General features: G+C 47.5%; 1 protein-coding gene across 8 annotated transcripts in view; it reads left to right on the forward strand.

Annotated features, from left to right (window-relative positions):
- ankhd1 (ankyrin repeat and KH domain containing 1) overlaps positions 1-10,735 on the forward strand; it is a 31,358-nt gene extending 20,623 nt beyond the window's left edge. For 6 of the 8 annotated variants that reach the window (XM_005719663.1, XM_005719658.2, XM_005719660.2 and 3 more), the window contains exons 15-39: positions 85-187; positions 323-585; positions 744-1,025; positions 1,127-1,541; positions 1,665-1,804; positions 1,908-2,019; positions 2,136-2,281; positions 2,366-2,508; positions 2,591-2,804; positions 3,659-3,834; positions 4,122-4,284; positions 4,375-4,470; positions 4,559-4,675; positions 4,764-4,932; positions 5,051-5,250; positions 5,348-5,700; positions 5,836-5,988; positions 6,218-6,367; positions 7,087-8,644; positions 8,754-8,946; positions 9,149-9,271; positions 9,480-9,731; positions 9,842-10,026; positions 10,117-10,293; positions 10,421-10,735. In XM_005719663.1, coding sequence (XP_005719720.1) covers positions 85-187; positions 323-585; positions 744-1,025; positions 1,127-1,541; positions 1,665-1,804; positions 1,908-2,019; positions 2,136-2,281; positions 2,366-2,508; positions 2,591-2,804; positions 3,659-3,834; positions 4,122-4,284; positions 4,375-4,470; positions 4,559-4,675; positions 4,764-4,932; positions 5,051-5,250; positions 5,348-5,700; positions 5,836-5,988; positions 6,218-6,367; positions 7,087-8,644; positions 8,754-8,946; positions 9,149-9,271; positions 9,480-9,731; positions 9,842-10,026; positions 10,117-10,293; positions 10,421-10,480 — 5,943 coding nt within the window. In that variant the 3' untranslated portion in view covers positions 10,481-10,735. The remainder of the gene's footprint in view (positions 1-84; positions 188-322; positions 586-743; positions 1,026-1,126; positions 1,542-1,664; positions 1,805-1,907; positions 2,020-2,135; positions 2,282-2,365; positions 2,509-2,590; positions 2,805-3,658; positions 3,835-4,121; positions 4,285-4,374; positions 4,471-4,558; positions 4,676-4,763; positions 4,933-5,050; positions 5,251-5,347; positions 5,701-5,835; positions 5,989-6,217; positions 6,368-7,086; positions 8,645-8,753; positions 8,947-9,148; positions 9,272-9,479; positions 9,732-9,841; positions 10,027-10,116; positions 10,294-10,420) is intronic. The other 2 variants (XM_005719659.2, XM_013907834.1) reach the window with 1 other exon arrangement.
- Positions 10,736-10,741: the final 6 nt, after the last annotated feature.

Consider the following 10,741-nt stretch of genomic DNA (forward strand, 5'->3'; position numbering starts at 1 on the left):
TTTTTTAACTAACATTTTTGCAAGCATGGCTGTTTTCTTTCTTTTTTCCATTGCTTTAACACAACATATCCTCTGTCATAACAGGTTCCTCGTGTCCCATTCCAAGCTCTCGCCATGGTAGTGCCCCCTCAGGAGCCAGACAGAACCCCATCAAACATCGCTACGCCCCCTCCCGTCTCTAGTAAAGGTAAACTGTCCTAGGGGCCCGCTCGGTATACTTAAAAGGTTCTACTTACAAAGTGCACACTTCACTGAGCTGTAGATATATTTATTTTGCCATTTTTAAATCTCAACATCTTTGATGTGTTTTGTTCAAATTCAGGCGTGTCCAAACAGAGACAAGCAGCCCTTCAGCCCGGTGTCCCCAGCTCTGTTGGCCGGGGACCTGAAGCAGAGCCTCTGCCACCCTTCCACTTGTGCCAGCCCCTAGAGTGCATTGTGGAGGAGACGGAGGGAAAGCTGAATGAACTGGGCCAGAGAATTAGCGCTATTGAGAAAGCCCAGCTAGAGTCGCTAGAACTCATTCAGGGGGAGCCGCTCACCAAAGACAAGATTGAGGAGCTGAAGAAGAGCCGAGAGGAGCAGGTATAATCCATCATCCACTTAAGATCTGGTCTCATTTTGATCTTAAGTTAGGTAGCCTTTAACTTGTAAGCTAATTGACCCTTCAGTGCTCTCCCCCCCCCCCGTATGCATAGCAACATATCACACGTTAGTCAAACAAGGATGTGACTCTTCCTTAGGTTCAGAAGAAAAAGAAAATCTTGAAGGAGCTGCAGAAGGTGGAGCGTCAGCTGCAGCTGAAAACACAGCAACAGTTCACCAAAGAGTACATGGAGGCAAAGGGCTTAGAGCAGCAGGAGGCTGGACAGAGCCAGGGTCCGGGCCCGGGGCCTGGATGTGCATCGTCTGTTCCAGTGCCTCTTCTCACCACACCGGGTGCACAAGTACACAGTGGCTCTGACAAGGACGAGGAGACAAGCAAAGATGGGGAACAGGAAGAGCCGGAGGATGACGTCGAAGAGGTGAATTTTTTGTATTTGTTTTCTTTGTTTGAATAATGTTTGTTCCCTAGCACTGTCCTAACAGATCCGAGAGACTTAATATGCTCTCTGTATTCTTTCAGGAAGAGGAAGATGATGATGAAGAGGGCTCAGAGGAAGAACCAGATGGAGAAGAGGATGATTACCCCAAGCTTCCTCAGGTGGACACAATCATGGGTCACAGGGATGGGTCGCAGTCACGACAGCAGCCGCCTCTTCCCCCTTCGCCACAGACCCAGCCCCAGCCGCCTCCTCCCCCTCTTCAGGCAGCCTTCGTTCCTATCCAACCTCTGCCAGACTACAACCCTGCAGACTACCCAGGAAGTACCAGTCCAGAGCTGCAGAGGGTACTAATAGGGCAGCAGATGTTGGGGCAGCAGCAGGGTCAGCAGCTGGCTGGGTTAAGCCCAGGAATGATACCTCAACAGGCTCCAGATGGGCTCTTGGTAGCTACACCTGCACAGACGCTCACAGACACACTGGACGACATCATGGCAGGCAAGTACTCAGAAGTTTAACTGTTGGGTGTGAGATGCGAAACTGTGCTCTACAAAGTTGTTTTTTTTTTTTTTCCTTTTTTTGGGGGTGGTGCTTACATTTGTTTTTGTTTCTTTCTTGCAGCTGTGAGCAGCCGCGTGCCCATGCTGAACACTACATCTTCACCCACACCCCTTTCCCAGCCGCCCACACAGACGCCCGCAAACATCGCCTCTCCCCCTTCAGTCCTACCCCTTTACCCCTCTGTTGACATAGACGCACATGTAAGCCAGTTTGACATGACAGTATACATATTCTGATAATCCAAGTTAATACATTTATATAAAAAGTAATATGCCCTGTTAAGAGAGAGTGTTTTCTTCACAGACGGAGAGTAATCATGATACGGCCCTGACGCTGGCGTGTGCAGGAGGACACGAGGAGCTTGTGTCTGTCCTGATTTCACGGGGAGCCAACATTGAGCACCGGGATAAAAAAGGTATCTTAGAAAGATGATTACAGTCTTCTGATAGTATGGCAGTCTGGAGGGTTAGTTTAATTTTAATTCAAAATAATTTCATTTAACAAAGGACTCATTATTTCTGTTCTCTACAGGCTTTACGCCGCTGATCCTGGCCGCCACTGCTGGCCATGTAGGCGTGGTTGAGGTACTCCTGGACAAAGGGGGTGATATTGAGGCTCAATCAGAGAGAACCAAAGACACACCCCTCTCCCTGGCCTGCTCTGGGGGACGCCAGGAGGTATAAAACTGTTTCAGTTTACTCTCACAGTCATGACATTCCTATACTCCTGCTGCTAACACCATTATCATCCATGTTGGTAAGGTTGTTGAGTTGCTGCTGCTGCGGGGAGCCAATAAGGAACACCGCAATGTCTCAGACTACACGCCTCTCAGCCTGGCTGCCTCTGGGGGTTATGTCAACATTATCAAAATACTCCTCAATGCTGGTGCCGAGATTAACTCCAGGTGAGCAACAACTGATACCATACATGTAGCATTTTCTCTGTTTTACGCTTCTTTTCTAAAGACTCTATTTCACTCTTTTCAGGACTGGCAGTAAGCTGGGAATCTCTCCTTTGATGCTGGCAGCTATGAACGGTCATGTGCCAGCAGTGAAGCTGTTGCTGGATATGGGTTCAGACATCAATGCCCAGATTGAGACCAACAGAAACACAGCTCTGACCCTAGCCTGCTTTCAGGGGCGGGCTGAGGTCGTCAGTCTGCTGCTAGATCGCAAGGCCAACGTAGAGCATCGTGCTAAGGTGAAGACTCGTGATCACATATAGCAGGACTCTGCTGCCACATTCAGAAAGTCAAATATCTCAGGGAGGTTTCTGAGTCGAGTGCACTGTGACGTATCTGCAGGGACACCTTAATAAGAGCTGGTTGAATTAGCTTAATAATAAGGGAAGTTATTTAGTGCTTCCTTCATTGCCTTCTTTAGCAAAATGAACATGGTTTAAGAATGGAAATGAGACAACAAAAGAAATCATCTATATATTTTACTTCAATTACAGATGATCTAAAGGCAGAGTTGAGAAACTCGGAGTAGATGGAACAAAAATCAACCATCACAAGCATTTCACCATTTACGTTCCTGTTTGTTTAAAATCTGAGCAATGAAGTGACATTTTTCTTTGTATGTAAAATGGATTAAACAATCCAATAAGAATAGACTGATTAAACTATTTGGGATGAGGTTTTGGTCCCATTTCAGGACCTGAGTTTCATCATAGCAGACTCAGTCCCGGCACCAGTACACGTTTCTTTTGTTAAATCCTTAAATTCTTCTTTTCCTTATCCTATGATGTTTGTAAAATAGTAAAAAATAATTACAAAAGAAGGTGGGAAGTAATTTTTTGGGACTGGTTGACCCACCAATTATCTTCACCATGGTTGAGCTAGGATTTACTTATTACACTTATATCCATCCTTTTACAGAGCTTGACATAATGGTGTGTGCTGACTACACCTGTTTATTATACAACCTTAAGCCCCCTAACTTCTCCCACTGACTCCGTGTCATGTATGAATTATTGGACGATACAAACACTATTTTTATCCTTTCGGGTTACCCTCTTGGCCTTCTTAATAACTAACTGATCGGTTTAAACAGACTGGTCTTACCCCGCTGATGGAGGCAGCATCAGGAGGTTATGCAGAGGTGGGCCGAGTGCTGCTGGACAAAGGCGCCGATGTCAACGCTCCCCCTGTTCCTTCATCCAGAGACACTGCTCTCACCATTGCTGCCGACAAGGGCCACTACAAGTTCTGTGAGCTGCTCATCAACAGGTGAGGACTGTTTTGAGTTAAATCTCACTGTGATTCATCATTTAAGGGAATTGGGTTGAATGCAAGTTTATTTCTTAGTGAAGCAGATGTTTTAAGCCACACTCTTTCTGTTTTTTTTTTCTTGTTTTTGCTTTTAACTCATTCACTGCCATTGATGTCTATAGCTGTCAATTGCAGTGAATGAGTTAAAAACCAGATGCTTGCCATAAATTGTATTCTGTCTTCTAACCTCATTAGCAAGGTGGCTTTCATTAACTGATGAAGGCAACAATTCTGTCTTATTTCAGAGGTGCGCATATTGACGTACGAAACAAGAAAGGGAACACTCCCCTCTGGCTGGCAGCGAATGGTGGTCATTTTGACGTGGTCCAGCTCCTGGTGCACGCCAGTGCTGATGTAGATGCTGCTGACAACCGAAAGATCACCCCGCTCATGGCTGCTTTTCGTAAGGTGCGCAGTTGAAGAAGACCTAAGAACGTTGCTTTGTTCTGCTGCACTTTAGGACGACTGCAGTTACTAATTCTTTACTTAAAATTTCAGGGTCACGTGAAGGTGGTGCAGTATCTTGTGAAGGAGGTCAACCAGTTCCCGTCAGATATTGAGTGCATGAGATATATCGCCACCATTGCTGACAAGGTAGGTATTGTTTGCATTTCAGTCAGTAGTCACCTACAGAACCTTTAGAGGAATATGCAGAGCTAAAACTCCAAATGTGACCCTGCAGGAGCTGCTGAAGAAGTGTCACCAGTGCATGGAGACCATTGTCAAAGCTAAAGACCAGCAGGCTGCCGAGGCCAACAAGAACGCTACGATTCTCCTCAAGGAGTTAGACTTGGAGAAGGTAATTTCAGTCACATGTGATAGTGTTTTAGGAGGTAAAAGCATTTTGAATAAAAGGCATAGATAAAAAGATTTTATGACTCTTGCAGTCTCGAGAGGAGAGCAAGAAGCAGGCTCTGGCTGCCAAGCGTGAGAAGAGGAAGGAGAAACGCAAGAAGAAGAAGGAGGAGCAGAAGAGGAAACAGGAGGAAGAGGAGGGGCAGAAAACCAAGGAGGAGACATTTGAGATGCAGGAGCAGAAGGAGGATTCCGCTGAAGGTATTGTTTCATTGAAACTTTTAACTCAGAAGTATTTTCATGACTTGGATACATTTTAACTAGAATCTTGTGGCCCGATTCTTCCTAATGCCTGAATTTTACCCCTCGCCTTCCTCAGAAGCAGAGGTTCCAATTGAACCTCCGAGTGCAACTACCACCACCACCATTGGTATATCTGCCACCTCCACCACTTTCACTACAGCTTTTAGTAAGAAGCGAGCGAGTGTGGCCACTACCCCAAGCGCCAATCGGAAGAACAAAAAGAACAAGACCAAGGATTCGGTGCCCAATGAACCCATCATATTGCAAGATCCGCAGGTGAGCACTACTCTTTTTAATCTGCCCTGTTTTCATCTCCAGCTTATCCTAAAGATTGAAGAGGGGGAAATGACCAAATGTATGCATTTCTTAACAGGTTGCACTAGCGCAGCACAAAGCTGACAAGAACAAGATCCACGGCGAGCCACGGGGTGGGGGTGGGGGAGTGGCAGGCGGCAACAGTGATTCTGACCCCTTGGATAGCACCGACTGTGCCAGTGAGAGCAGCAGCAGTGGGAGCAAGAGTCAGGAGCTCAACTACCTCCCTGACCTCACCTCCTCCGGCACCTCCTCCTCCTCTTCCTCGTCGTCCTCTTCTTCCTCTGCCCCCTCCTCAGGAGCAGTCCAAGCCCTCCTGTCCGGCCCAGAGAAGAGACACAGTTCCCAGACGCAGAGTGACGGCAAAGTGGAAAACAAAGTCACAGTCTCCATCTCAAAACCAACGCAAAAGTGAGTCTTTGATCGAGCGGGCACGTTTGTTGTTGGACATGTACTTTTGTGTGTAACTTTGGATCTTTAGACATAAGAACTACTACTTTGTTGCGTCCTATCATGTGTGTAAGCAAACAGTCTGTCTGGTTCCAGAGCTGCAGATGCAAGCGACTCCACCACCAACTCCCTGCCCTCCCCGTTCAAGACCATGGCTCTTCCTGTCACCTCACCCAACAGTAAGCTCAGCCTCACGAGTCCAAAGAGAGGCCAGAAAAGAGAAGAAGGTTGGAAGGAGGTCGTCAGAAGGTCAGTTTATGAGTTTGACTCGACGTGTGCAAATTATCAACAGCAATACTTACTTTTTTGTTCTCCCCATTGTCAAATTTTACTTTTTTCTTTTATTATATTATTATGTATACATCTTAAGGCAAGGCATTGCTTGCACACAAAGCCAATGATTGCATGTTTTTTGATTGAATTAAGAGACAGCTATAGTACAAACATTAATATCATCATTTCACGTGTTCTTTTGAAGATCAAAGAAGCTTTCTGTACCAGCGTCCGTTGTGTCTCGGATCATGGGTCGAGGAGGCTGCAACATAACAGCCATCCAGGATGTGACAGGAGCTCACATTGACGTGGACAAGCAGAAGGACAAGAATGGAGAGAGGATGATCACTATAAGGTAAAAGCAGCACCCTCTGCTGGACTACAAAGCCATTACAGCTAAATTATATCAGATGGACTGGTATATGAAGCCTGCTTTTTGGACAAAATACAGATCTGACATTTAATGTGCGAAATATGCAGATTTTCTTTTGCTAGTATTTTCCTCAAAATACTCCCAGTTCACAAAGCAGAGGTGGAAGAGTGAGATATCATATAAGGAGTCTTTGCAAGACATTGCGTTTTTTCAGAATAAAGGCAAGAAGCATATTTTGGGATTGAACGTATGCAAAGCTTGCCTGTATACCTTTACATAGCCTGCAAAACAGCTTTGCCTCTATTACTACATATGAACATCCATGCTATTTTGAAAGTTTGGGTCAGCCTCTTTAATAGGTTTACTGCTTTTTATTCACATCATGGATGCTTAAGGCTGAAATGAAAATGAGTGATTAAAATGACTTACGAAATTGCGGCGAGCTATACTATATTTAGTGTGTAGAGGGAAAATAAGCACATCTAGAAACTTTACTTCCTCTTTGGTGTAGTTTTGCAGCTTAATGTTGTGTATTGAGCTTTTCTGGGTTTGGTGTTTTGTATGAGGTGCAGAACCTAGAGCTACAGTTGGTGGGCAGTTATTTGGCAAAATAATAAATGACATATTTTTAAAACCCTTTTTTTGCCAGATTTTTTTTAAGGACATATTTTTGAATAAGCATATTCTGGTGTTTGTTTCAGAGGAGGCACGGAGTCTACAAGGCATGCAGTCCAGCTGATCAATGCTCTGATCCAGGACCCGGCCAAAGAGCTTGAGGATCTGATTCCCCGGATTCACATCAGAGCACCGGGCTCGAAAACGACCTCAGCTTCCTTCCCCAGTACCACGGGGGCCACCAGTGGTTCAACCACTGGGCCAAAGGCTCTAAGCTCATTGCCCACGTCAACAGGCGTCTCGTTCCAGCCTCCCTCATCCTCGTCTTCATCCTCTTCTCAGGCTGGGGGAAAGATCGGGAAAGGGCTGTCGTCAAACGTCAGGCAGCCTTTCCCAGTGTCCCTGTCCCTGGCATACACCCACCCTCAGCTGGCGCTCCTGGCTGCTCAGACCATGCACCAGATCAGGCACCCTCGTCTACCCATGGCGCAGTTTGGTGGCACCTTCTCTCCTGCTGCTAGCACCTGGGGACCCTTCCCCGTGCGCCCTGTGAGTCCCGGCAGTGCTAACAGCTCCCCCAAACACAGCGGAGGATCCAGTAACACAGGACCACAGGCCAGACCCAACTCGAATCACAGTGAACACAGCAGCACCGCAAGCTCAGGAGTCCCAGTCACGACCACCAATACCGCCACCACCAGTGCTCCCAACACATCCGCTGCTATAGCTACACCTCTTACGCCTAACCCTACTCCATATAATCCCCAACAGAGTGTCGCTACGCCTTCCTCTGTCAGAAAACAGCTCTTTGCCCCAGACCCCAAGCCTGCCGGTGTCACACCTGTTTCTGTTTCGTTGCCTTCCAGCGGCAGTAGTACAGTACGAGGCACCGGCTCTCCCGCACATCACAGTTCCACTACAACTACGGCAAATGCTCCTCAGCAGCCAGTGGGACCCATTTCACAGCCCCCCATCCAGCCAGTTAAAACAGAGCCCAGTGCTGCTCCCCCTGCTGGAAAAGACAAGTCGTCTCTGCCCGTAGAGAGCCAGCCCACTGCTGTCAGCGAGAGCGGCAACTCTGTGAGTTTCGCGGCCCCTGCCATGTCCTTAGCTCCAAAGCCAGAACCCCGCCAGCAGTTACCTCCCCCTCCCTCCTCTGTACCATCCACAGATGTTCCGCAGCCTCACCTCAACCCACAGCCCAGTTCTCACCTACCCACAGCACCTGCTGCTGTTTTCTCGCACAACGTCGCGCACCCCAACAACACAGTACCCCACTTCTCAGCACCTGCGCCCAGAGTCTCCCATCGTATGCAGCCACCAGGGCCTTATTATTCCCTTTCTGAGCAGCAGCAGCAAACACAGCAGCAACAACAGTCTGTGTTTGTACCCTTCAGCACTCACCAAGAAGTCCCAAAACAAACCCAAAACCCAACTTCCCAGCCAACAAGTTTGCCTCCACAAGCTCAGACCCAAGCTCAAGCCCAGATCCCAGGCTCCCTTCAGGTCTCTGGTAATCTTGGAATGATGAACGGTTCTCAAATGCAGCATGTCGCCAATGCAGGCAAGCCTCAGCAGATGCACGCCAACCTCGGTCATACAGGTCTCTTCAGTTTCAGCAGCATCTTTGATAACGGCAACCAGGTAGGCGTAAATAAATCTTCACAACTACAACTTTACTTGACCGTGCATTTACTTTGGTAAGGGCACCATTCAGCTGGATTGTGATAGTAATCAGTTGTGCTTGCCTTAGCAGGTGGGAAACAATCCAGTGTGGGGTGCATGCCATTTGCCTACTCGATCACCCCCAGAGCAGTCTTTCTCGGCTCAGCAAGCGTACATGAGCATGGGCCAGATGGAGAATATGATGCCCCCACCTCCTCCAGACAGCTCAAAAGCCCCTGGCTACCGTTCCACCACCCAGAGGATGGTCAACAGCCCCATCGGTATGGCTGCATTTTTGTTTAATTCCAGTTCTTTGGGTTTAATAATCAAAATAATTATCAGAATAATTTCAGGAGAAATAAAGAAGGTGGTGATTACAGTACACATGCAACCGGATGTGGTGAATCTATGTTGACATGTAAGGTCTTATTTATATTTAGTACTGTAAAGCTGACAGTCTCCTTCTATTGTCTGTGTCCTTAGCGTTGCCTAACTTTGCCACCGGGATCTCTGGCAGTGCTGTTTTTCTACCTGGTCATACAGCTGGCACACCCTCATTCAGCAGACAGCACTTTTCCCCCCACCCATGGAGTGCATCCACATCAGGTACCAGGCTCACAGACCGCTTCTCTTTAATTCTTTTACATTTTAGGCCTTAAATGTACCCCTGACCCCTTTTATAATCCCTTTAACATTAATTTAATATTAGAGAGTTTAATAGCATTTTTCCATGCTTGTTTAAAAACAAAAACAAATCAGTCTCTTAAAAATTATTTGGAAGTGCTCTAACCTAGGCTTTGTCTTTTCCCACCAGGTGAATCTCCTGTCCCACCTCCCTCCACGGTGTCCTCCTCTGCCCTTTCCACCTCAGCGGTTGCTTCACCTCCTCAGCCTAAGCCAGGCAGCTCCTCGCAACAGGACCGGAAGGTTCCCCCACCCATCGGCACAGAGCGGTTGGCCAGGATCAGACAGACGGGGTCTGTAAACCCACCTCTGCTCACAACCAGCTACACGGCATCAGTTGGACAGGGAGGCATTTGGTCATTCGGGGTTGGCAGTGGTTCAGGTAAGAGCAAATTGGGCCCGTGTGAGAGTTGAACACAGCCATATACAGAAATGGGTTCTCAGTAACTTTGGCGTCCAGCGATAAAACCGCCTTGTGTTGTTTTGGTACAGAGGCCATGTCTGGTTGGTCCCAGCCCTTGATGAACAGCCACATGATGCACCCGCAGATGCACGCGGAGCAATCGGCCTTCTCTCAGCACCAGCCCATGGAGCAGGACGACACGGGCATCGCAAACCCTGCTAACAACTACCACCAGCCGCAGCATTTGCCCAACAGTTACATGGATTTCCCAAAGGTAACTCAGAGTAACAGCTCTGACGGACTTTCAATGCCCATTTGTCTGTGTACTTGTGTTTTAACGGCTATCTGTGTCCATTTTGTCCAGGGGATGCCAATGTCTATGTATGGAGGAACCATGCTGCCCCCTCATCCTACCATGGCAGAAGGCCCAGGGGGGCCGATGTACAATGGTTTGCACGCTGGTCACGCTGGTGACCCTGCATGGAGCCCCATCATTAAAGTGGTCCCAAACAATGCAGATAACTCTGACCCACAACAGCAGGTAAAGTTGGCCTTTATTAAGGCAAGTGTCGCAAATCAGACTTGCGACACTTGTGCAGATTTATGCCGTTTTATAAGGAGCAGCATTTGACTAATAACCCCACTGACCTTTCTCCTCTCTCCTTCAGGTGTGGACCGGTACCTGGGCACCTCATGTGGGCAATGTGCACCTGAACCATGTCAATTAGACGGCATCCTACAGCAATCAAACACACACAGCATGACCCACAGTGCAAACATGTAATACCAACTGACCGATACGACCGAATAAGACGACGAAAAAATTAACGCGTAAACTTTTAAACTTTAGTAGAGACCTGAAATGCAGAGTAAAGGTTGAAGAATTGGAAGTTCTCTTTGACGCCATTCTTTGATGTGCCTATCTAACGAGGAAAGAGGAAATTGGGCCAGAGCTGTTATCAGTGTCCCAATGATGCAAACACACACAC

Source organism: Pundamilia nyererei, unplaced genomic scaffold (assembly GCF_000239375.1).
Source record: "Pundamilia nyererei isolate P.nyererei 1_Seehausen unplaced genomic scaffold, PunNye1.0 scaffold00001, whole genome shotgun sequence".
Lineage (NCBI taxonomy): Eukaryota > Metazoa > Chordata > Actinopteri > Cichliformes > Cichlidae > Pundamilia > Pundamilia nyererei.